Source organism: Empidonax traillii, unplaced genomic scaffold, assembly GCF_003031625.1.
Source record: "Empidonax traillii isolate 1590-97213 ecotype Southwest subspecies unplaced genomic scaffold, ASM303162v1 scaffold466:size1224651, whole genome shotgun sequence".
Lineage (NCBI taxonomy): Eukaryota > Metazoa > Chordata > Aves > Passeriformes > Tyrannidae > Empidonax > Empidonax traillii.
This window is the reverse complement of record NW_020955659.1, coordinates 1061871-1086975: the sequence shown is the minus strand read 5'-3', so window position 1 is coordinate 1086975 and position 25105 is coordinate 1061871. Positions and strand designations below refer to the sequence as shown.

Here is a 25105-nt window from a genome sequence, read left to right as displayed (position 1 = left end):
ACTGGGAACATGACCTTAGTTCCTTGGTTACAACCTGATCACCAAGGAAGGCCTAGATTCAAAACCACTACACTAGGACACTGCTTATAAATTACCTCTGCAATGAGTAAAGGAATTCTGTGATTTAGTCTCATTAGGTAAAACTCTCCTCCTATTATTTTAAGGGATGACATGTCATATTCAATCCTACCTGTCACCAAGTTGGTTTTGGATTAAGTCTGATAGAATTACACTTTTGATTATGCTTAAACCTGGTATTTCTAATAATTAACAATGGGATGTAAAATTTTAAAAAGCATTTGAAGAACTTTATATGGACACAGTTATATTAAAATGGAATTGCATATTAGGCAGAGGAAGACCTTATAGGGCAGCCAAGAAGCTGTGAAACACAAGCTAGTGTAGTAGACTGGGGTAAACCATTTTTAGTGAAATATGAAAACAGAGAATAAGTTGAACATCAAATACTGTTTCAAAATGTATGTTAGTAGAACAAAGATAAATAGAGAGGTAAAATAAACCAAGAGATAAATTTAAGTTAGTATACTGTTTGGAAAGTTCCAACAGAGAAATGGAGGAACACCTGCATTTTAGAATGAGGAGAAGGACTTGTGAGCTCTCGGTTACAGGGAAGGATTGCAACAAACTTCTGAACGGGAAGTGAGTTGGGAAGAGGGAAGGCATCATTAAAGCTTTTTGATGAGAGAGGGAACAGCATTAGCAGGCTCTGCTAGTTTAAAGATTCCAAAGTGCTTGAAGATATAGGCTTTTTGATCAAAGACATTGAATGTTTTTGGTAACAGTTTCTGTTTGGATTATTTGGGAGTGGTGGTTATTAATTTAGACATCAGAAAATAGGGAAAGCCTTTATCAGCATATGTAAATTATTAAATGTGGAATGAGTCATGACTTGTGGAAGAAGCAGACTTTTATAAGGAAAGTATATCTTAACTTTTGAGTGATGTGAGTTTTGAAGGGCTTTGATGTCCTAAATAAGGGTACTTGAATTATGGCTATCCAGGATCAGGTGTGTGTGTAGACATTGTCTTTATTCTCTGTGGTAGTCTTACTATTTTATAGGAATTACCTGTCTCCTTAAATTGCTTTGGAAGAGAACATCTGTATACAGTTATCCATTTGCACCTGAACTTGTGTTTTAAAATATAATATTCTAATTGAATACTCTGTGACTCTGATTTCAATGGAAAACTTACTGCTTGATAGCTGAAAAGTTTGAAAAATTATATTTCCTTCCAATTACACTTGTTTTAGAACAGAACAGAAAATAAAATAAATATTTAGGTTATACAGTGAAATGGCAATTTCGACCTTTGTATTTTGCGTCTATTTTAGATCAAATCAAATTTTTCATCTGAGAAGTAGACTTCAGTTTAAGGAGTTTGTGTCAAATATCCTTGGATCCTTTGTTATAAAAGACGAGATAAAATCTCTAATTCAGTGTATTTGGAATGTTCTTCTGGCACATCTCTTAGAGTCTGGCTATTCAGTCCTCTCCATCACACTTAGACATCAGTGTGTACTGAGTCTCTATGCTCAGTTTATTACTAGTCAAGCCAAGATAGAAACTGTCTGTGTTGTCTGTACTCAAAAATAGACTCCTGATGTGCAGGTAGATGTAGCAACAGATGTAGAAGTCTAGGAATAGGAGAAATAAATCAAACATCATTTAATGATTGACAATTTATGATAGTCTGTATTACGATAGTCTGTACAAGACACTAGGTACAGATGCAGATAATTTTTTTTTTTTAAAGTGTCATTTTTGATTTAACAAGGGAATTACTCAGTTTAATTGCTGGTTCCTATAATGGGTGATCCAAACAGGACATTTAATTTACAGGAAAATAGCAAAAAGGAAGAAAAAGGGAGACTCTGTAGATTACAAGCAACTGTTCTTAAATTTTTCGTTAGCTACAGAAAGCACATAAACAGGCAGAATATATAGCAAAAATTAAAATGGACAGTATTAGCTGTATTATTTGCAGTAGGTGTCCTCAGTCATCTGGAACTCTTCTCAAATCAACATATCTGTCAAATAAAGAGGAGATTAGAGCCCTGTGTCTCAGATCTAATAAAGATTTGTATCAGCATTGGAAACCTTTGGAACTAACTTTTCAATTATTTAGGGAAGGAAATCATTCTTCTTGCTGCCATAATTTAAAAAATAACACATGTTCTTCTTCTTTGCTTAATATTGGCTTGGTAAGAAAGAAAAATAAAAGAAAAGGAATAAAAATATTCTGCCTCAAATCCAAAAATGCTTTTTTTTGCTGAGTATTATTATTTCCAATATGAGATTTTTCTATTGTTAAATGAACCCCGTAACTGTAGTTCTAATAAAATGAATAGATTAATTTGAAAGATTCATATGCACAAAACCATACCTTTTACAGAAAGAAAAAAATTTAGTAAAATCCATACAGATTTGAGTAGACCTTTCTTTACTCAAAATATAACTAAATCACCGAATTGAACATATACCTCAGCACTGATACACAAAGTGCATCTCAGCAGCTATTGAAAAGCAGTCTAGTTTTTATGATTATAGGTAAACAATCTGAAACTACTAAGAGACAATACATAAGACACCACCCACCCAAGTCAGAGAAAACCAAGGAACAAACCACCCACCCCTGTCATCAGGACCCCCTGGGCAGCTGCTGTGTTTGAGAAGATGGGAGTCCTGTGCCTTCTGCTTCTGCCAGGAGCTGGGGGCCTGCACGTGGGTAATTAGTGGAGCTGCCAGTGGCTAAAGAGCAGGACTTGGAATCCCCAAAGTACTCTCAGCTAGCACTGTCCTGTGTACTCTTGTGTAAAACAGACTCTCTCTCTGGCTGGGTTAGAGGCCCAGTTAGTGGTGTCTAGAATCTAACAAAATGTGGGGGCACCCATTAGGATCTGGGATTTTGCCTTGGGTCTCCAAAGCTGTTTACTCTTTACCTGCAAGGTTCTTCTCTACAGTTTCCAGTTGCGGGTGTTTATGAGCAGTGTCCAGCCTAGCATCAAATTGCACAAATTGTCCTTTAATGACCACTTGTAATTGGAAAATAAGCCTGTTTTTGCAAACCAATTTCTGTAGAATACAGCAGATTGATTATATTTAGCACTTTGAAAAATGTGAAGGGCATGATAAGAATGAAAGTGCTAGGAAAGAGTGATCAATATGATATACATGCTATATTTTTTCATGACCTTTGTATCTGGCAGATACTTAGGGTGATATATGATTATAGCAGAACAAAAACAGAGAGAAAGGAAGTTAAGCTCTTCTCATTGCTCAAGTGTTCAGTTTATACCCCCCCTTCAGCTGCTTAAGTAACACCAAAACAGAAAAACTTGGTGCAACAATGCAATTACCGTAACTTTTGCAAAAAAGTAGAGTCAAAATTTTATATGTTAGGAGAGTATATGACAGCAGTAAATGAGGACTAGTGGGTGCAAACTAGTCAGCTCTGTTTCATCAATATAGGCTCTGTTTTCAATCAAAATAAGTCAAACACTACTACTCAAAATGCTTCCTTAAGAAAACAAACCCAGAAATGTGCTTTTTTAAAAATTTATTTGAAGAGTGATATAATTAAGCAGTAAGAGAGAGAAAAAGGTGTTAGTGTGAGATAATACATAACTAAAGGGCATTTTCACTTGGGAAACATGCTATCTTGCAATACTGATACTTTTAGAATGTTTTATTCTGATTAAGAAAATGGCAACCCTCATGGAGGAAAGAATAAACTATACAAGGCAGCAACAAGCTGTCTGTAACTGAAGCTGCACTTAAGACAGACCCTGTTAATGTCAAAGTATACATTTATGAGAAGAAAATGAGATAAGGGAGAGCAGAATTTGGAACGAATGCTATGTAATATGAGTATATATTCATTTGCAGCACATGTTAAATCTAGAAGTGTAGTATCGTGATTTATAAATGGTATTCTCCAGTTTAGTGCTCCCACTTAAACCATGCTTACCCTTACCTTCTCCCCTCTGTGGGTGGTGACTGGAGAGAAAAACTGGAGGCACAAAAGGCAAAGGTCACGGGTTAAGATAAGAACAATTTACTGGAAACAGCAAAGAGATGAGAAAACAAACAGTAACAGCAACAATATTGATAACAAAAGTGTATGAAAGGGAGAGTGGTTCACATGCAAGAATGCTAACAGCAGAGCTTGCGATCTGACCCCAGCCATGTCACCCTGACCACCAGAGAACTCTTCCTTCCTTGCAAAAGCTTAAAAGCTACTGTACAAAAGAAAGACAGCCTAACAAGTGTCTTAAAATATCTTTCAATTAAGCAATACATGAGATAAAACATAAAGGATTAAAGCAAAATAGAGTGCTAACATTAATTAAAAGTTGCACCAATCCCCATTTATCTTATGCCCTGCCATCAATGCAAATGGTAGGAAGAGTTTTCATATGAAATAAAATCAAGAACATTCCTGATATGGTTAGAAGTCTTGCCTGAATGCATCAGGTTAAATATTGACCTTTATATGTACGTTGCATGGCTTTTATAAATAAATAGACAAAGGCTCCTCCATTATTAAAGAAATACTTGCAATAGCCAGTTCAGCACTCTAAAAATCAGTAAATTATTAAGGCTGAATCTTCCCATGTGAAGCAATATAAAAATTGCCTCTCATTCTTTAATTACATTTATTTAATATCTTGAATATTGTATTACTCTTGTAAATGCACAAAAAAAACCCCCAAAAAACTAGCGCTGTCTAAGGCATGCTAGCATAACCTATGGCTTATAAGTGAGACTTGGACATTAGTCTCTTGGATTTTTTATCATCGGCTACCCATTCTCTCTTTATGTCAGCAGGCTATCCATTTGGCCTCTCTGATCACTACCATAGCTATGAAGTGAACTGTGTATTCACTTTGTCCCAGTAGTACTAGATGACTCAATGTTGCTGGAGTTTTTCCACATACTATGGTGCAAATTGTAATTCAATTAAATTATTTTCTTTAATTCTTTGCTGGTCACTTTGTAAGTTTATCTTTAGAAGATAACACTCACTTTAAATAGTGCATCTCTGTGACAAACTGAGCATTGCTGTTTCCCTTGCTGAAAAGATTTTTTGATCAGTGATCATACTTCTGTCAAATCATTTCCCCTGTGCCACATATAGGTAATCAGGCTTGATGCAGGTGACCACGTCAGTCAAAACCGAGACAATAACAGGTCCTTCACATTGTATGTCCCTCAATAACCTTGTGCTACTTGTTTTTACATACTCACTTATCTTTCTTTCTTCGTTGTTTTCAGCATAGTTACCTAACTGGCATCTAAGACACTCCCTGTCTGCTGCCCCAGAGACCTGTCCTCCCTCAGCTTCCCTGTACACAGAAAGGAAGAAGCACAGCTGCTAGACAGTTCTGATTTTTAACATAGGTGTCTTGAGTTACTATTAATCTAAGTTTCCTTGTGAAGGCATCAAACAAAGGAAGTGTTTTTGATGAAGGGAGGGAATATTATCATGTTACTAATGCCTCTGGTAAAACAAACATGTTTCACAGCAAAATAGCCTGAATGTTTCATCCTTATGCATCGAGTTGTGAGCTGTTTATTTTAGACCACAGCTGCTTCAGTTCACATAGCCCAGGAAGCTACTTGAGACAATTATGACACCTTCCTAAACAATATGAAGAGTTTTTACATATCCCTTTCACCTGCCAGGGGTAGCAAAGGTGAAGTTGAGTATAAAAATGTACAGTATTGTATAGAGACTTTTTTTATGTTAGAAGTAAATACCTCTAGATGGTTATAGTTTCACTACAATTTTGCATGGATACTGACCTTAGAAAGAGTAAAGAAATAGACTTTAGTTTTCTTTAGCAACTTAAAATTGAGATTTGTTTGCTGTAAATCTCATCATATGTCATGGCTGAGAACAATTTGAGCCACATTTCAGTATTTTTGTCAACCACTTCCTGAAACTTTTTAAAGATTTTTAGTGACCATAATGGACTTACTTTGGATTTTTCCACTGCAACTAAAGTAGAGAATGGTTTTATAATATTCCCTTTGATTTCACAGTCAATAAATAGAAATTACTTCTAAGCATAGTTCCAGAGTTAAAAATATACTTGAAATTAAAGCTTAAAAGGACATGATCAAAACTGCCAAAGTACTAATTCACTTTCACTCTTATTTTCAAAGAAAAAAAAATCTTTTAGAAACTAAATTCCAGATACTTTCCAAATGTTTTCGTCCCCACTGTACGTAACTCACTGTCTGGAAACCGATATAGTAGTTACAGGAGCTGTGATTTTTCAAATATATTTTCCAAATGGTATTTGCTATATAAGATTGCAAAAAGTGTTAGCTTTTCAAGGCTCATCTGTTTTCTTTACTACATGGTAGGAGGAGAGATGACTCATCAACAGAGAGGCAAGATATGAGATAAGCGGAGCTATCACTGCTATAGTTATAGTGTTTATATTGCACAATAAGAATATCTGTGAATTTAGTTTATGTTAAAATGGAAATGGCATATTATTAAAGATATACAGTTGAATATAAATTTCATCTCGTTCTGATAATCATTGACAAAGTAACACCTTAAGAGAAAAAGGCAGATGAGATTGCCCTTTATTCTCTTCCTATTTTGTCTCTGTTATCTAAAACTACCAATTGACTTTCTATGAGTGCTCACTGCAGCAGATCCTATGGCACTGTCCTCTGGTCTTGTCAAAGAAATTATAGAATCATGGCATAATGAAGCACATCCATCTTAGTTCTGTACAAGCCTTCTACATCTACTTAATTTAGAAGAATAATCCATTAAGAGCCTTTCTGATGCTATATGTGGCAAATGAGTTTTCTACTGGGAAATGTTTTCACAGCCACACTCTTTCAAGAGAATTTTTTGACATTGCCCTGATTAGGAAGTACTGAAATACTCCATTTTTTGTTTTATTGTTTAATATTATACTTCCATTAGAAGCTGTCGCATGAGTCAGAAAGATGAAGCTGCAAAATTCTGTTTTATGCTAAAAAAAAAAGGTTTTGCCCCTGTTGAATCACACATTTTGATAGCATTAAAGGAAAACATTTTTTAATTTTTCAGTTTGTGCAAAGCTTTGATGTTTGGTGTTGAGGTTACACTTTACATCACAATGAAGTTTGAGAGCCTCAGAGTTTGCTGCAAGGTAAGAAACTCTGGTGTCTCATGAGTTCTGTTATGACTAGTGAAGCATCTTTTCAAGGATGCACTTTTGACTGGGGAAGCTCAGAGAATAACAGAAGTCAGGGGCTTTATTGAGCAACCGCAGAATACGATCAGCAGAAAATCTTTATTAAATCTTCATTAAATTGTCACATCAGAAATGCTGATTGTAGGGTACTTAGCAGAGGGACTTGCCATTCTTATGTGTTTGAATAGCAATTAGTATAAGATGCTGCCCATACTAAAATTAGTGAATGATCTCTGCAACATGAAACAGCAGAATAACTTCCACCTCTGCTAGATCTGCCTTCACTGATATACTTGGTTTGGTGATCATCATCTCTACTAAGTTTAGAGTGCAGCAAATTTAGGCAGCACTAAAGGATTACATGATTGTATTTGATTTATATGTAGCAATAGTTACTTGTGAGTCCTTCATCTTAAGAAGTCTGAGCTGTAATTTTTCTCTATTTTCTCAGTGCACACAAATTCTTGCTTGATAAAGAACTTGTCTGCCTTTGTTAGCTTACTTGCTAAAAAGAAGAAAGCATTACCTAGCAAGGATATATTTTGTAATGCAAGCTAAATGGTAATTTTAAACATATGAGAAGGAAAAAATGCTGAAATTTCAATTATATTAACAGTAGTGAAAACTTGTTGCTTTCTTTCCTTGAGTGACAGTCATTTCTAGAAGCATAACATGGGAAAGGAGCCTCATTATACTAGTAAGAAACATGAACATCAGTTTTAAGCTTGAATGTATAGATATCTTTAATATATTCACCTAAACCAGTATACAATCACTTTCTTAAAAAAAAAACCCAAAATTAGAAGCATAGAAATATATTCCAACAGCAACTACTAAAACCACTGAATGCTTGTGTTCCAGAAATGGCAATGGCCGAAGACATAGTCTCTGCAAGGTCAATAGAAGATGAGTGTAGTGAATTTGAGATGAACAAAATCTTCTGACGTTTCCTGACTGCTTTGAATTGCTCTGTGATTGTGTGCTGCATAACAAATAGACTGGTCCTCTTTTGCTTGAGACCAACATGTTTTACTGACTGTTCATATGGCACAAAGCAGACCAGTTTTGCTAGCCCCAAAACTTTACAGAGTAGTTGCAAATCGTGCTGTTACAAAACGTTGCTGTGAATTCCATGCTTGTGGAAGGGATCAACGCTGCCAGTTTGGCAGCAGTAAAGGCAGCAACATGGCATCTATGAGGAAACAAAGAAGGTTATGTGCAAGCATGAGCCTGTATTCCCATCCATTGGACAGTATTTGTTGAAAACACTGCTATGGCCGGCATTTGTTTGTATATTGGTATTAGACAGGAGCTCAGTTTTATGCAACGTTAGTTAGAACTAGCATAATAGAAAGGAGGACTAAAACAGCTTAGTATATACTTAGTTTCTTAGTATAAACTTTCCTCATGCAAAGTGCAGCAGAAACTGGAAGGGGATAAACTAATTAAGTCTTCCCTCCTATATGACCTGTATCCATCCTGTTTTGCATCAAGGAATCATCTCACCAGTCATATTACCACTCCTCCCTTTCCCCCGTATTTTGGAGAGGAGGGTGATGCTGTTCCTAGGCTATCAAGCCTACTGCCATAACCAGGCTATTTGCTAGTCCAGCATAAGCAACCTTTGCTGCTTTCCACCAATTTTTTCTTATCTGACAATAAGGTAGCACGAGAATCATATTAATTGCTGTTGCCAGATCAAACAGGATGTATTTATTTCACTGACATATCTTTATTCTCTCCTGGGCCTCAACATAGGGCTTGCCTGCTTTTACTTTCCATTAATAAACAGCAGTCCTGGGACTGAGTATCTATTTGCTTTATATTTCTTTACTAATCCTGCCTTTATTTTCTCAAAAGAGTGTGTATTATCTGTTCCTGAGTCTGCAATCAGTGGTTAAGGAAGAAATGGTGGCCATCAACAATTTTACATAAAATATGTATGGGTTCTCATGAGAGACCAAAATTCAAATAACTGGTTGTGTACAGGAGCCGGGAAGAAGAGGGACAGAACTAGTTTGGATAGGTATGTAAATGGTTGTGTATACATGTTCCCTCACTGAGGGTGATTTTACATCTTCATACTATTTATTCTTACTCTGACAATGTAAACAGCAGAGACGCAACAAGTTCTAAAAGTAGTATTCACGTCACTGCATACTCCTAGGCAACTGTATGAAATTAATTTTTCTCCATATTTTGTGTAAAAGGAAAAAAATAATGAGCTACAGCCTTGTCTTCACAAAGAGCTTTTGTACTCAAGAGTTTAAGTTATGAAAGACCCATCCTGTGTTCACAGTAAGACACCATCAGTTCTCAGCTGTTTTATCCAAAAGAAATAAAACATTGAAATGTACAGTAAAATAACAGGATGAATAGAATCCAGACTCCAGGACATACACTATTATTTATTACACTAATACTTACAGGTTGATCTTTTCAAAATGCTTCTCTGTTCTCTAGCCCCCCAAATCCACTGCACAGCATGGGGAACTATTATATTTACTGGTGAAATAAATACCAAAGGTCACATCATGGGCTAGTGGTCCAACATTGTTCAGAATAATGCCTTTTTTATCATTCTTCTACTTCATAATGGATGGCTGAAAATTGCTCTCTCCAACTTTTTAACGTAAACTTCCAAGTGCTTCCCGTGAGCCAGCGTATCAAACGGTAGCTCTGGACATAATGAATGTGGGGGTAGGTATGGAAGAAAGTAGGACTTTTTTACAGAGATTGTTTCTTTGTCTGAGTTCCAAGAGACATTCCTAAAATAGGACATTAGTTATTTCTTTATGGTCATTGCCTGATACTGATGTAAAGCAAAGTACTTTGCTTCTAAGACATGTTTGATTAATGTGGTACCAAGTTACTTGTCAAAGCAGAAAGGTTGCTTTTGAATTCCTATAAAAGTGTCATAGACAAAAAGCCAATACTAGCTGCAGGGCTGCAATTAATGTCTTACAAATGCTGATGTGAATGTCCGTAGGAAAACACGGCAGTGAGGGAATAAACTTAGTAAAGTGAAGCATATAGGAATTTATTGTCTCTAAGTTTTACTTCTTTGTTTGCTAAATTTAGTGTGATTGATGGGAATATAATCTATGAAATGACTGGCATATATACTTACTTATATGAGCACGTACCATACTTCAATTTTCAAAATTTTAGGTAGAAATATGGTACTATATGGATGGTATGGTTAAGTTTATTTTTAACCCAAGAGCTGTTGATTGTGTATTAAAATTGTAATTCATGTCTATCTCAATTTTTGATAAATCTCCATTGATGGATAAATCATATTAGAGAATTTCAAATGTCAACAGAACTTATATATCAATGAATACCTGGGAATTATCCTCAACAGCTAAAACATTTTGCCTTTATTGTGAGAAGGATTGAGGTGTATATGTAAAGTACTACCATGAAAAGAACCATGAGATTTTTATGTCTTTGGGAACTGACCAAGTCATATCTGCTTCAGATTTTTGTGCAGCACAATTACTGGCATTTAGAATAAATTAATTCATAATCTCTGAATAGTGGTGACAGGCTGCAAATTCAAAATATTCTGAATTTGGTAGAAGTATGGAGATTGGAGCAAAGGTCAGTTTTATTTCTAACACAGTTCATTCCATACTATATGATGTGATTTTTATTATACCAAGCAGCTGAGCATAATAAAGTCTTGAAACAATCCCATATTTTGGTAAAAGCTGAATGGGATTTGATTTTCAGTCAGAGTAATGCTCCAAAGTATAGGTACTTACAATTGGAATAACTTAATTTCTTTTCGCTTTTGAAAATGTAGCCCTGCAGCAGATCTTTGAAGTGTAAACTCTAATGCATAGCAGTATTAAAATAATCATGGATCTGGAAGAAATAGCACAAAAACATCCAGCACAGCTTAATCAAAAATAGAAATTCATTTGAACTTTCTGTGGTCTATTGAATATTAAAACATTTCATATTTCAAATAGAAAAAAAAAAAAAAAGAAGCCTTGAGCGAAGTTCTGATCATAGTTACTGACATTTCTGGTGTAACACTTGAATATTAGGATTAAAGTTAAAAGTTTCTACTCAGCATCAACAAACTTTCTTGTATCTTATATTTTGTATTTATTACTATTAGCTGAAAAATAACTGGCTTGTACTAGAGGCCATGGAACAATGGGAACAAAAAAATAAAAACCTCAGATAACTACTTTGACCAAACAAAGTATTTTTATTTTGCAATTTCTTGGCATTTTGTAATGAAATTCATGTTTTGGGACTCTCTGTTATAGCCTGTGTCCCCATGTCTCTGAAGATAAGTATTTTGTGTGATTGCTGTGTTGTAGAACTTTTTAATTGAGATGAGGTTTCCCATTAGAGATGCTTCTGTCTGTGTGAGAAAATGGCTGGGTAATAGCAGATTCTTGGGAAACTTTTTGTTCAGGAGCTTCTGCAGTGCATCACCTTATGCTGTTGTACTTAGCATCACTAAATCTTTCTGAAGGGTGTATTTTAGTCAAAACAACTAAATTAAACAGCTTGGGTTATTCAGGAAATCTGTGCTTATCAAAGGGGATTTTTTGGACATCAGTTTTCAGAACCTTAAGCGAAGAGAACAGCAAGAGCATGAGTCACTGGAAGAGTGATTTGAAATAGCAACAGTGGAAAAACCCATTTTCAAACCATCTGTATAAATTAACTATTATTGAGTAGGAATGCTTTGAGGAAATGCATTGACATTGTTGCTGGGCTAATGTCAAAACTGTAAGTCATTGTGTCTCCACTGAGTTTCTTTGTGGAGTAAAAATCACAAGTCAGGTCTTGTATTATAATATATTTATTCCTGAATTATTAGAATTAGTACTTCAGGATTTTCCCCTTCAAAAATCCTCCATGAATGTAAAGCGTCTAGCAGAAATTGCATTGCTGCCTCGCTTCCTTCCATTACCATCTGTGTGTGGGTGTCTTCGGGGGGCAGTATGGCAAGAATTAGAAGAAGCATTTCAGAAGGAAAATATAATATTTCTTAGTGATATTAAAGTGGAAATATGTAAAAAAAACATGATTGCTTGAAGTATGATTAGGAGCTTCATAAAGCTTTCTTGTTGAACTTGGAGGGCATTTGGTTTTACACACTATTTTCGAACTGCTGATGTAAAAAAATAAGAAAGCAAAAATATTTTTTGTGGCAGAGGTAATCTCAGGCAGCTTTTACTGTGTTGTAAAGATTATCAAAGTGCTATGTGCAAACGCTGTTATGTGTATGAGAGAAAGAACGTATTATGCTTACCAATCGACCTGTTTTCTCTGTCAGGCAGATACAGTAAAATATCTAGTAGATCTAAAAAGAAAGTTAGGTGAGCTATTTATGGCAAGTAGCAAATTTTTCCCACAAGAATGTGCTCTCAGTTTTCCTGAAATAATCTTGGATGATTTTTTTCAGAATGAGAGTTCAAGATAGTTAAGACAACAGCAATGTTACTGTTTCCCTTTTACACATTATTTTAGGAACTGGGGATCAAACTTGGTACTGGAGTCACTTATCCATTTCCTTCTTGGCTTTCCTTGAGAGAGGCTGCTCTCACATTCACACAGTGCTGTGTGCTGCACCAGGATGCGCTTGCCAGTGCTGTCCTACTTTGCATTAATCAGCCTTCTCAGGGAGGGGACTCTAGGTGCTCAACTCCCCACATGGGTGTCCTTCAGGGTAGTAATTTTTTTATTTTCTTCTGTTATCGTCCAGACCGTTTAACACAAAAGAGTTACAGTTCCAGCAAAAGGAATTAAAAGGGAGCCCAACCAGAGTGCTTCAATACTGAGGTGGAGACACTCAGATTCAAATACCTAAAACTGCTTGTGTCTAAGCAGAAATTTGGACTATCTTGACTCATGATTTAGAGAACATAATCAGCAGACAGTAGAGACTGTTCTCTTCCATGTGCAGATTGAAATTCTTTTTATAAAGAAGTTATATTGTCACTGAAAAAGAAAAAACTGTTCTTTAGGTTGATGACTAGGCACTCACCTACAAGTGGGGTGTTGGTATTGCAGAGCAGCTTAGTTGCCTATTGATTTACAGAGTGAATGTGGGTGTTGGGAAAAGCATGGACGCATGCCTGGAGTGTTCCTGCTCTCTACTTGGTATTGGATCCAAAACTGTTGTGGAGGATGTGATTCAGCTTGAGTTCCCAAAGGTAGTTATGGATGGAGGATGAGATGAGCTGCTGAATCCTTGGCTGTTTCTCTCTTAATAGAACCCAAATATGTCTGAATATGTTTGGAGAGTAAAGAGAGGAATTGATTGAGAGGAGAGGAAGAATGGGACACAATGATGCAGAAAATAGAAGGTCACTTCTCTTACCATTACTTGAGATTTCTGATGAACAGGAAATCAAGTTGGTCTCACTGATAAGTCTTTTGATCTCCTTGTTAATCTCAGACTTTCGAAGTTTTGCTTGATAAAATATCATAATTTTTTTCCCATTTTGTTTGTGGTTTTTTTGTGGTTTTTTTTCAGGGTAAGATTTCTCATAAATTTCTTCAGGGAAATCTTATGGTATTCCAAATTCTACTTATTCTCTCTAGGCCTTTTCCCCCACAAATACTTTTTACATAGAGGAAGTTGTTAAGATTTTGCATGTCACGTGCACACTGATATTTTATTATAGCTCAACAAGATCACAAGGCTTTACATAATTTTGAAGAAAAGTGTAAAAATTCCTTTGCGGTAGAAAGACTGTACTGGGTTTTCATACAATAATTTTTATAAACAGCATCGCTCTTGTCTTGCAAATGTTTAGCATGGAGCAATGTTCCTCAGCAAGATGCTAAACTCTAGTGCTTAATACAAGAGCCTTGGGATTACAGGGGTCTCATCTGTGGTTACTGGTGTGTTGCCAATTATGCACAGCTAGTGTCATCTGTAAAACAGTCACTTGTGGCTGTGGAGGAAATCTAAGTAGAGGATGTCTTTTGGGAAGCTTTAAAGATAAATGTTTCTGGAATGGAACAGCAGTTTCTTTTGCTGGAGAAGACAGGGACTTCTCTAGATTGGTACTTTTAGAATAAAGAGTGGGCACAGATACACAGTCATGTTTAATTATCCCTTTAGTTTTTATGAACCAGATTTCTGCTCTGAAGCTTGGTTATGAGACAGGCTACAACTGCAGGATTTACATTGCTGTACCTTTATTACATTATTACCTTTATTATTCTTTTAGGACTAGTGTTGGCACCAAGATCTCCCAAAGAAATATGAACTGAAAAATTTTTTACTTGTGATATGACCAATTACTTTCAACTTTTACTTGAAGAGCCTTCACACTAAAAGGAGAGTGCTCATGTTGATACTTATTCATCTGGGTTTTTGTCATCAAAGTCATGCATCTGAAATCATCCGTGTTTGAATATAATAGCTGGCTTAAGGTGCTGTTCAGGCTTTCAGGTGCCAGGGGAGTGGCTTCAGTGTAAAATGTGAATAGAGCAGCAGTGAACTTTCAGAATCAGGTGGTGCAGTTGTTATGAAACCCCACTTCCCACTATTATTTATAATAGCCAAAAGACAGTGCAACATATGGAGGGGAAATTTCTGATACGTAGACAATGTACGCAAATGTGATGCCAGGAGCCGAGGACTGAGGAATACGGTATGTCACTGTGGGAGAGTTTTCAAAAGAGGCAAAAAGAAAGGAAGAATTTGAAGGTGAGATAAATAGAATAGAAAATTTCTTCCATATGGTATCTGAGAGATTTGAAGGAAGACAAAGTTAAGAATCAGTATTTAGAAGTGTCATGATGTTTTTCTATTTTTTTCTCTGATCTTTGAAGATTTAGGAAAATATTTAGGGCTGACTAACTTCTCTAGTCAGCTGACATAAAAATATAGCTTTGCTTGGAGCTGCATCATTACGTCTATGAAGTTTTGTCTTACACTAAGCTAAAATTCTTCCATCAGTGTTGGCCTTGTAAAGTTCACATATATATAAATAAAGGACTGAGATTGTATTTATTAAAATATATAAGAGTAGAATAAAAATAGAATATTTTGTGGTAGGAATATCTGTCTGAAACATTTCGTACAGCCCCAACATCATGCAAAGGTAAATTGCCTCATTTAAGGAATAAAGCCATATAAATGCTAGGAGAAATGGTGCCATTGGGGTTTAATAACTATCAAAATTTAGATATGTAACATAGTAATGAAAATGTCTTCTCTGGAGATAGGCTGTAAAATCTACACAGATTTTCACTGCTATGTAATCAATTTAGTAATGTATACACTCATAAAAAGTTATGATATTACCAACAAGAATTTGTAGAATACATGGTAAGTCTATTCACTATGTGTAACAAAAAAAGAGCTACAGAACTATGGTCTTTAAGAAAGAGAGGAGAAGTAAATTTCCTTTCTTCTCTAAAATGCCTTTTTATAATATCATTTTCATTGCCTTAAGGAAACCAAAGGAAATGCACTATGCAAAGTACAGGAAGAAGTTTGAATCCAGGGAGAGACAGGGGAAATATGCTCCACATTCTAATGTTATGTATTATTTCACATTCAAGAGATTTCATTGTTTTGATTTAGTTTATAGTTGTGTAAGTTGTGTAGATTTTTGTGATTGTTTTAAATTTAAGGTTTATAAAAGAATTTCATGATTATGTTTGCTGGGAAATGGCTGAGCATCATAAATATTGATTCTATAGGGAAATATTACCTGACATGTCTCTCTATTACATGCTTGTCCAAACTGGAGCCATCACGAAACACAAAAAACATACACATAACACCCCATCAGTGCTTCACTACATTTTCCCTTTAAGCCAATTTCATTATTTAAAGTTGTTAAATCTGAATGTAAGTTTGTTTTGTTTTGTTTTGTTTTGTTTTGTTTTGTTTTGTTTTCATCTGCAGCACTGCTTCATAATTTATTTTGTAATGCATGTTCTCAGTGGGTGAAGTTCAACCATAGCTTTCAATCTGGAAAACAAGGCTTTTGACATAAAGTGCAAAGTGTAATAGGAGTGCATGCCCAAGAGAGCAGATGGGCTAGGAATTAGGAGGTGAGCTTGGAAGGCTACTCAGTGAAAAAAGCAGCAAGAAATTTGGTATGAAAGGTGTGAAGAAGTGAGCAATAGCATTGGACCCTAAAACAAGACAGGAAATTAGATAGAAAGAAATGGATAGGCAGTAAATGAAGGGATATGGAAGAAGAGAGACGGGAGCAGAGAGGAGAGAGCTTAAGAATGAAGGGAAAAATGAATTCTGCCAAGAGCTTAGCTATAAGGTGGAGTTTGATACATTGGTAGTGCATGTGTGGGTAACTGAATATGCTTTTACTGATAACTAAATTTTAAGAGGTGAAAAACTTAATATTAACTTTATAAAGTGTTTCTTTTGCTATGTAAATTTTGAAGCAGTGTAATTTTTTAAAATGCAGACTACTATCATATATGTAATTTTTAAAATGCAGATTATTATCATACACTTAGTGCACTTCTGTTACTTTTTATAAATCTTAGCCTAAAGAAAGAATGAGTGCTATGTTTCTCTGCTAAATCAAAGCTAAAATAAAATAATAGTGTCACAGGTTTTTTTTCTAGACAATCTGAACAAAAAATGTAGATCTCTTCCATGGAAGAACAACATGATTTGCCTCAGGTATCTGAAGAATAGGAAGAGAAAACTTACTAATATAAAAATGCCCGTTTTTTTGTTTCTAGGTTCAGACATTGTTCAATGGTTAACGAAGAACTTATCAATAGAAGACCCAGGTAATTTGTTTTGTTTCCATGTCTAAGATAAAAAGAATACTTTTTTCTGTCTCTGTTTCAGACTTTTGGAAATGGAATTTCTGTTTTAGTTTGTTTTTTGTTTGTTTGGGTTTTTTTATTTTATTTTTTTAATGTGGTTTTCTGTTATATTAGAAATCAATAGTATGATCATTGTAGAATTCCAGTAAAAGGCAAATAACATGTTCAAAATAGCTCCTCATTCCTCAAGTCACAATCAACACATAATGTGATATTTGCAAGTAGCCACTTCGCAACCTTTTGATTTGTTATGTGAAGAAGATCACCAAATATTTCTAATTTTATGTAACTTAAAACAGTGTCATGCTTCCTTCCTGAAAATAATGTGGAGGTTGCAAGAGATTTAAGTGTGCTACTGTATTTCTCAGTTGTCAGCTACAAAACACTCACCTATCTGTATCTGAGTTTGAAAGATTGCTGTTCTGTGTTTATTTGATACAGAAGCTTTAACATTAATTTGTCAAATCAGAACTACAGTATTGGGAAAGGCTGTCATTCAGATTACCTGGTTGTTGCAAAATAGGGAAGAGAAAAAAACCTTATACTAAACAAAACCTAGTCCCCTGGCTCCTTATGTTCATATTAAATTAAAATTTAACAAACACACAAACTACTAACATATGTAACCACAACACCATGGTAATTTAACTTAAGCTGGGTTTTATCCTCTCAGATTGCACGGATGGAAAAACACTATCCATAATGACAAAAATGTCTTATGTGTATTGGTTCTAATCCAAAGTCAGCTATCTGGAGCTGGCTGAATGTAAATCTTCAGAAAGCAAATAGCCCTAAATGCTTTCTTTGGGTAATACTCAGAACTGCCAGATAGCAGAGAACCTGACAGATGGTGAGCAAGAGCCATTCACATGACAAAACTTCTGAAAATGTTCTGTTTTATAAAATGTTTAGGCATGTGGCTTTTTGTTCCAGTTCTAGAAAAGACAATGTAGAATTTCCTGTGGAAAAGCCCTTAATTTCTGTGATCTGTTGTCGCCATAACTTGGGTTTCTAGTATCTTCTGTCTGCTTTTAACCTATGTGTCAGAGTCTTGGCTGTCTTTGAAAACTCCTCTGTAAGGTTCCATTTCAAAGCTCTTGTGAAGCAATGAGGTTTTGTCATGCAGAAATAAATAATGCCTTACTTTGCACTGAAAGTTGCCATCTCCTTCTGATTCTGATATCAGCCCCATACCTGTAAGAGAAAGACAAAGTAGACCTCAGATCATGTATTTTAAGAATATATTGTACTCTGTACAGAAAAATGTAAGGATCATTTGCATACCTTATCTACCAGTGCTGTGAACTACTCACGCAAGGAAGGCATGCAAATTGTGATTTAAGGGATAAGTAGACAGATTCACAAAATCATAGAACAGCCCAGGTTAGAAGGGATCTCAAAAGATCATGTGGTTCAACCTTTCATGGGCAAGTGAGCCTGAATGAGATTATCTAGCACTCTGTCCAGTCTCATCTCGTACTCCTCCTGTGATGGGCACTCCACCACATTCCTGTGGAGATGGATTGTTCTCACTGTAAAAAAATTGTTTCTTATACCAAGACGAAACCACTCTCTGTGCCTTATCCTCTACCTTATCCACTGCTCGTTCTCCTCTCAGTATGACTCCTTGTGAAGAGAATCTCCATCCTTTAAGTACTGGAAAACTCTGGTGAGGTCCCACCCATAGCCTTCTATTCTCCAGGGGGGAAAACACTTGACTGCTTCAGTCAACTTGTTCTTTAATAAAACAGAATTAGTAAGAAGGAAGGGACATTATTGACACTACCATGTATAACTTAAAAAAAATAAAAGTCATATTTTGTAGTGCAGGTTTTTCCTTTGCTTTGCATAGGGAATGCAACTCCAATACCATTTAAGTGGGAATGAAGTAGTCTGCTTTATGGATAGTGGGAAAAACATAAAGCAGAAGAAGGTCTGACAGCAACATTTGCTTTCACTGTAAAATTTTCATCTGGAGACAGCAATTTCCAGTAAAAAATGGTTACAAGTTGGAACTTGTTAACTGCCAGTCAATAAATCCCTGCAAATTTTTCATAAACGGAAAATATTTTTTGGCTGAAAATTTGTAAGATTTTGGCTTGCTGCTATAAATATCTATCAAGAAAATAAAGTGGAGATGATAAGTGGACTCTGCTAAAGTACACCAAATTTGAAGTTATTTCAGTGGAGCAGAGTAAAGCTTGTGAGCAGAATAGCTGGACACAAGGCGATCTACAGTTGCTGTTATATTGCTTGCGTTTCAATATGTACTTAAAAATATTTGTGTTTCAGCCTACAACTGATCTTTAAAATTTTAAGTAACAGAAACATTGTCTAATTGTCTAAGTTATTTTTAATGTGGAAGTTTCATTCAGTCATAAATATAAGCATGATCTCAACCTGAAAAGAAGCAATTAACTGAGTTTAAGGGCTTGTGGTTTGGCATTTAGATATGTGTTTGTTGAACTGACCATTACAGGGTAAGTGCTGACTCTTCACTGACGGTGCCAATTACTCTTAAAGTGGAAAATCTACTCTGTTTTTCTACATTGTGTTTTTATTTTTTGAGGAGGTAATTAATGACGTGAAATGTACCAGACTGACCAGACAAGAGACTGAAGTGCTTTTAATCCTTAGTGAGAAACAAAAAGGGTAAATGAGCTGATTTAAAGGTATCAGTTCAAGCTGCCAAGAGACAAATCCTGTACTTGGTTCTTGTACTGATTTCTTTGGTGTCCTTTGGGCAAACACTTGATTTCTCTATTCCCTAGCTTTCAGGGTGCTAATAGTAAATCATGCTGTTGTCTCCTAAAGGAGGAAGAACAGTATCAGTTTTTCAGTCTTTTCATAATGAAACGTATGTTATTAACACACACTTATTTTATTGTAAAGTCAGCCAATGAACAATTTCTAAAAAGGTGTCCAAGAAAGCACTTTTAAGAGTAGATAATAGGTTTAGCCATTGTCCTTGTGTTCCTTTACAGTACCTTTACTCCTGAGTGTTGCCTATTTAATTTGCTCATAGCTGCAAAGCCAGTTGAATTTGGCTGGAGGCATTTCATTATTGGATAGTTGCTCTAGCAGAGCCACAGTACTGCAGCCAGCTCCAGAATGCACAACCTTTGCATTCAGACTGCCTTGCTCCAGATTATTTAGGCAGTTTCTTGAAGTAGTTTGCTACTGCTCTTGGACGTCAAGAATTACACTGAAGTCAAAAATATCTATGACAAAATCTAATTTCTAAAGTTATTAAAAAGGCTGTACCTTGACATAGATGCCCTCCTGTGTTTTTCAACTTCAGTTCTTGCCAATAGTCTTTTCACTTAACTGGTGTAACTTGTAACTAGATGCCCACCATCAGAGATGTAAACTGTGTTCACTGATGCAGTGCAATAAGAAGGGAGGACTCAGTAGCACATCATCTGTTTATGTTTCTTCCGGTTTTCCCTCCTTTGCTTTGTAGTAAAATCTCTTTCCAGCAGCTTCCATACTAATAATGACCTTGATAAAACACAGTACTTGCTTGAAAGAGTTAGAAGAAAAATATTAGGTTTTTTGATTTGAGTTTGTGGAAGCATACTTGAAAATTTTTTCAACTTTAAGTTATTTCTGCCCCTTCCGCATACATATGCAGTAAGGTAGCAGCAAAGAGCAGGAGCCAGACAAGATGTCTGAACAATTGCCATCTGGGAGACACTGCCAGACAGCTGCAAGCAAAAGGGAGGTACTTCCAGAGTTTGCTAACAAAGAAAAGAGTCTCTTATGAAAAGGAAGAAAGAAGGGAATGGAAATGTCATGCTTATATTTGCAGTCTTTGCATTAATCAAAATTTTTGGAAGAGTAGAATGCATCAGCTTAACTTACCAAACCCCCCCCCCAAAAAAAAAGCCAGTAAAAGTAATTTATACTGCCTGCACACATACTATAATCCTCACACTAGGAAGCCAGGGACACCAAGACACTCATTTTTCATATGCCTAACAGAAACTCAGGCACACTTTGTTCAATAGGCAAACTTCATGAACCTTTGTCCAGTCTAGTGTAAATAACTTCCTTACTTTCTTCTGCTGAGTAAATTTGATCTGAACTTGTCAGGTCCTGTAACATTTAAATGTAATAATGACTTCAATTTCAGATAAACTAAAAGAAATAAAAACAAAATTCTGCTTCATAACGGAAAATGTCAAAATTTACTGACACTACTTTAGTACCAATAGTATTAATGTTGTCATACTCATGCAAACAATGTATGGGTCAGGTTTCCTTTAATTATGTGTAGCATAGGTGGTACTTACCTGTGTCTGGCAATCTGTGGACTTCTAGCCACTGTTAGGGTTTCAGGAGTGCAATAGTAAATGTTCAAGTGAAGAGGTTAATTTATTTGCCTAAAGCCCTTAGAGAGATTTTGGACATGGTGAACAGAGGTGTACTGCCTGTACAATTCACCTGTGACAGGATAAATCAGATTTAATGGTTTCATGTTTTTCCACTGAAGCTTTTTCCAGTTTAGTGTTATCTGTGACCCTGTGTAGACTGGATGTGTTAGGAGTGTTTCCCAGGAGTAGATAGACCAGCAGGTCCAGCCTGGAGTAAGCTGTTGTTCTAAATATGTGCCAGTACTGTTTGAACATTTATGTAGTTACTCTTGAACATGAGTAATATTTTCCCGGTTTGGCCATTTTATTTCCTTGCTTATAGCTAGGTGGTAGGCTGCATCAGTACTCGTTTCCAATTTTCTATCAAGGAGCAGTCATTTCTTCCGATGAGTTTAGTAGTGTGGCAGCCAATTAAAAAATGAACAGTTATTTACACTTACAGGGGAGATACAGAATTTGTAGTATTGATGCAAAGAGCTCGTGGTATCAGTGGCAAATAGCTTCCTTCACATAGCAGATAGGTCACACTATTACAACCTGTTCCATCAAGCTAAGCATAAAATTTCTCTTCCCTTATTGTCTTAAGGTAGCAATTATTTTACAAGGTTCCATATAAAATAGTTTATATTTTTTTTCATCCTAGCAATTAAGTAATTTTATAAACTTTTATATTACCTGTGAAGTATAAATGAATTTCCTCTGTGTAATTTATAAATCAGTGTCCATTTTGGAGTAATGGATAAAGATGACAAGTGTGGAATTTGCTGCCATGTAGCATAACTTTCAGTATAATAGCAAGAATAAAATTATAGTAATGGTATTGTTAAACAAAGCATACATGTTCTGTAACAGTGTTTCTGTGACCAACCTGTTTGCTATTGTCAATAGCATATTAATTCAAAATAGATCTCTTTTGGTTCTAATTAGCCTTTCAGCAACCTGGTTTGGTGAAAGCTCACCATGGTAACAGGGTTGGAAATAGATGATCTTTAAGTTCTCTACCAACCCTAATCTTTTAATAATTCTATGATTTTACTATAACTTTTGTACCATACACTATTTCTGTATATAAAAGAACTCTATTGATGCTTGTTTTCCTTGGGTTAAAAACAAGTCATCAACTAAGTTTTTAAATTTCATTTAAAAACTGATTCCATGGTGAAGACTTCAAACTTTTTTTTAATAGGAAATAATTCATGTCTTTAGTATTAAAGTCTACAAATTCTACTCAGAATTTTTTCAGTAGTAAGAGTAATACCTTCCCATGACGTTCACTCCTTCATCCTTTGTTTTAATCATTAAAGGTGAAATTCCCAGCTATGCAGAAAGTTGGAGGTTTTATTTTTAATTCAGAAAGATACAAGATTTAACTAGGTGCCTTCTTAACAATTCAGAAAGCAGCATGGACTTTATTTCACTGGAATCTCTATGAGCCTTGAGTGAAGAGTAAGAAAAATGTACTGAATAGTACACAAAGTACAGATTAGAAAAATAAGTCTGAAGAAACCTACTCAGATAAAAAGTTAATGCTAAACCTGTTACCTGATCAAGATAATAGAATCTGAACATTCGCTAAGCATTCATTTCAAGTAATTTCATTAGAAAGAACTTCAAATGCTCTGTTACACCAGTTGAAGGAATGCATTTTATCCTTTCTTTCACAGAACAAAGTAGGCTTTAAGAAATCTAAATTTCACAGTTGAAATCTTCACCCAGGAAGTTAGTTACCTCAAAGTACACATCTTCATCATAAAGCTTTATAGAAGATGTGCTATTCAAAACTGATACTGGATTCTTCCAAATGATTTATAAAGTCTGGAAAGCTTTATCAGTTTTTAGAATCAAGCCCCAAATTGGGCAATTTTTGTTTCTTAGTTTTCTTTGCAAATTCTCCACATTGTTCTTCTAAGGAACCTGGTGTTACTAAAGTGGGTAGCTCCTTTCAGGTATTGTATGAAAATCTTTTCCTTGATACTATCACTCAGAATATGGAAGCAATATTTCAGCATAAGGCAAACATAGGTAAAGCCACTATTAAGTTCCTACTGACGCATCAGCTTTTCAAAATAACAGGCTTTGGATCCCAAATCCTGCTAATTCAAAAATATTTTCTGTTCTCCATTCTGTCTGCTTGCGTTGTAGGTCTCCACATTAATAGCAGCATAGTCAGAGATTATGATGTTAATGTCTTTGTTAATAACAAAAAACATATATTTTTTGAGCTAGCTAAGGACAAAAGTACAAATGAATACTCCTAGAAAATATATGCTCTTTTAGGGAGAATTCTGATAACTTTTAGAAATATAGCTCAGGAGTTAATTGCATAAATTAAATTATAATGACCTTCTTAATAAAATATTTTATCCCATTTCTACTAAATTTACCAGGAATTTTTGTGCTTTTCTTACTGTTTGTCAGCCTCCTTCTGAACCTTCAGGATCCTATAAAGTTTTGGGGGTTTAAGAGGAAGAACATTTACTAATTTCCAATTCACAGTGGCATAATTAATTAAACCCAGCTAAATAACTGTCCAGAGACTTCATTAGATTTTTACTTCCTTGTGTTGCCAAAGAACTGTATTATGCAGTAATGGAAAGTGCAAGTATATGGAAGTGAGATTTTAAATTTGGACAACTTAATTGAATAAAAGCACTTGAAATCCTATTTCATCTTGCCAACAGCTGCTGCATCTATTTATAGTCAAGTAAACATAAATGTTTTGATATTTACACGTCATATGTAGTATTTGATGACCAGAAGAATAATGTAAAGCCTTCTCTTGATTTTTTTAGTAATTGACCTTGGGAGGTTTTTAAGTCTTCCATAGAGAAATATGCTGATCACACAGAAGGAGTCATGGTTCAAGATCAATTACTGTACAAAGGACATTGCTTGCAATTTATTGGACAGATTAATATTTCCGAGGCATTCTTTCATTTTTTTTCAATATACAGTTTCCTCTTTTTCTTCCTTTTTTCTCCCCATCTCCTCTTGTCTTTTTTTTTCTTTTTTTTTTTTTTTCTCAGTCTTCATGGTTCATGCTTCAGTTTTACTGCGTAGAATATTCTCTGATCCTCATTTAGTTGTGGCTACTAGTTGGATCTAATTCATCTCCATTCATATGTTCTCCCTCTAATGTTTCTCCCTTTTTCCAATTTCATTGGTTGCATTCTGCTCTTGCATTCTACTCAAATTTGACAAATTTTCAAGATTTTCATTGTTTAAGTGGGAGGGTGGGTTACAAGAGCCATGTCTACTGTGGTTGTGTAGCTGGAAGACCTCATTTGGCTTCAGAACACTTGGGTCCACAAAATATAAAATATCTAGTGTCAATAGAACTTAATTTTTATTACTGATAAAAAATTACTGTTCTCACTAAATCTGAAGCTCAAATTAATTTAAAAAAATCCAACCAATAAAAAGACTATTCACCTCAGTTAGGCATGCAGAAATTAATACAAGTAGTTTACATTTGCTCTTGACAGTTTGCTTCTTAATTATTTTATGGTACTACTTCATGATAATGCTTCAGATAAACTGGAAAACTTAACCTTTTAATAGCTCTTAAGCTTACTAGAGATGTGAAATATTTGCCTCTTGAAATGGTAGAATTCTTTACATCATCAAATATAACCACTAGCATGAAATTAAAATAAACAAAAATATAATAAACACCCATGATGTCATGGTAACTGTGG

At 35.3% G+C, this 25105-nt stretch overlaps 1 protein-coding gene across 9 annotated transcripts in view; it reads left to right on the top strand.

Annotated features, from left to right (window-relative positions):
* Positions 1–25105, top strand: part of RGS7 (regulator of G protein signaling 7) — a 242150-nt gene that overhangs the window by 120437 nt on the left and 96608 nt on the right. For all 9 annotated transcript variants that reach the window (XM_027895752.1, XM_027895753.1, XM_027895750.1 and 6 more), the window contains exon 4: positions 16942–16992. In XM_027895752.1, the coding sequence (XP_027751553.1) occupies positions 16942–16992 (51 nt within the window). The remainder of the gene's footprint in view (positions 1–16941; positions 16993–25105) is intronic.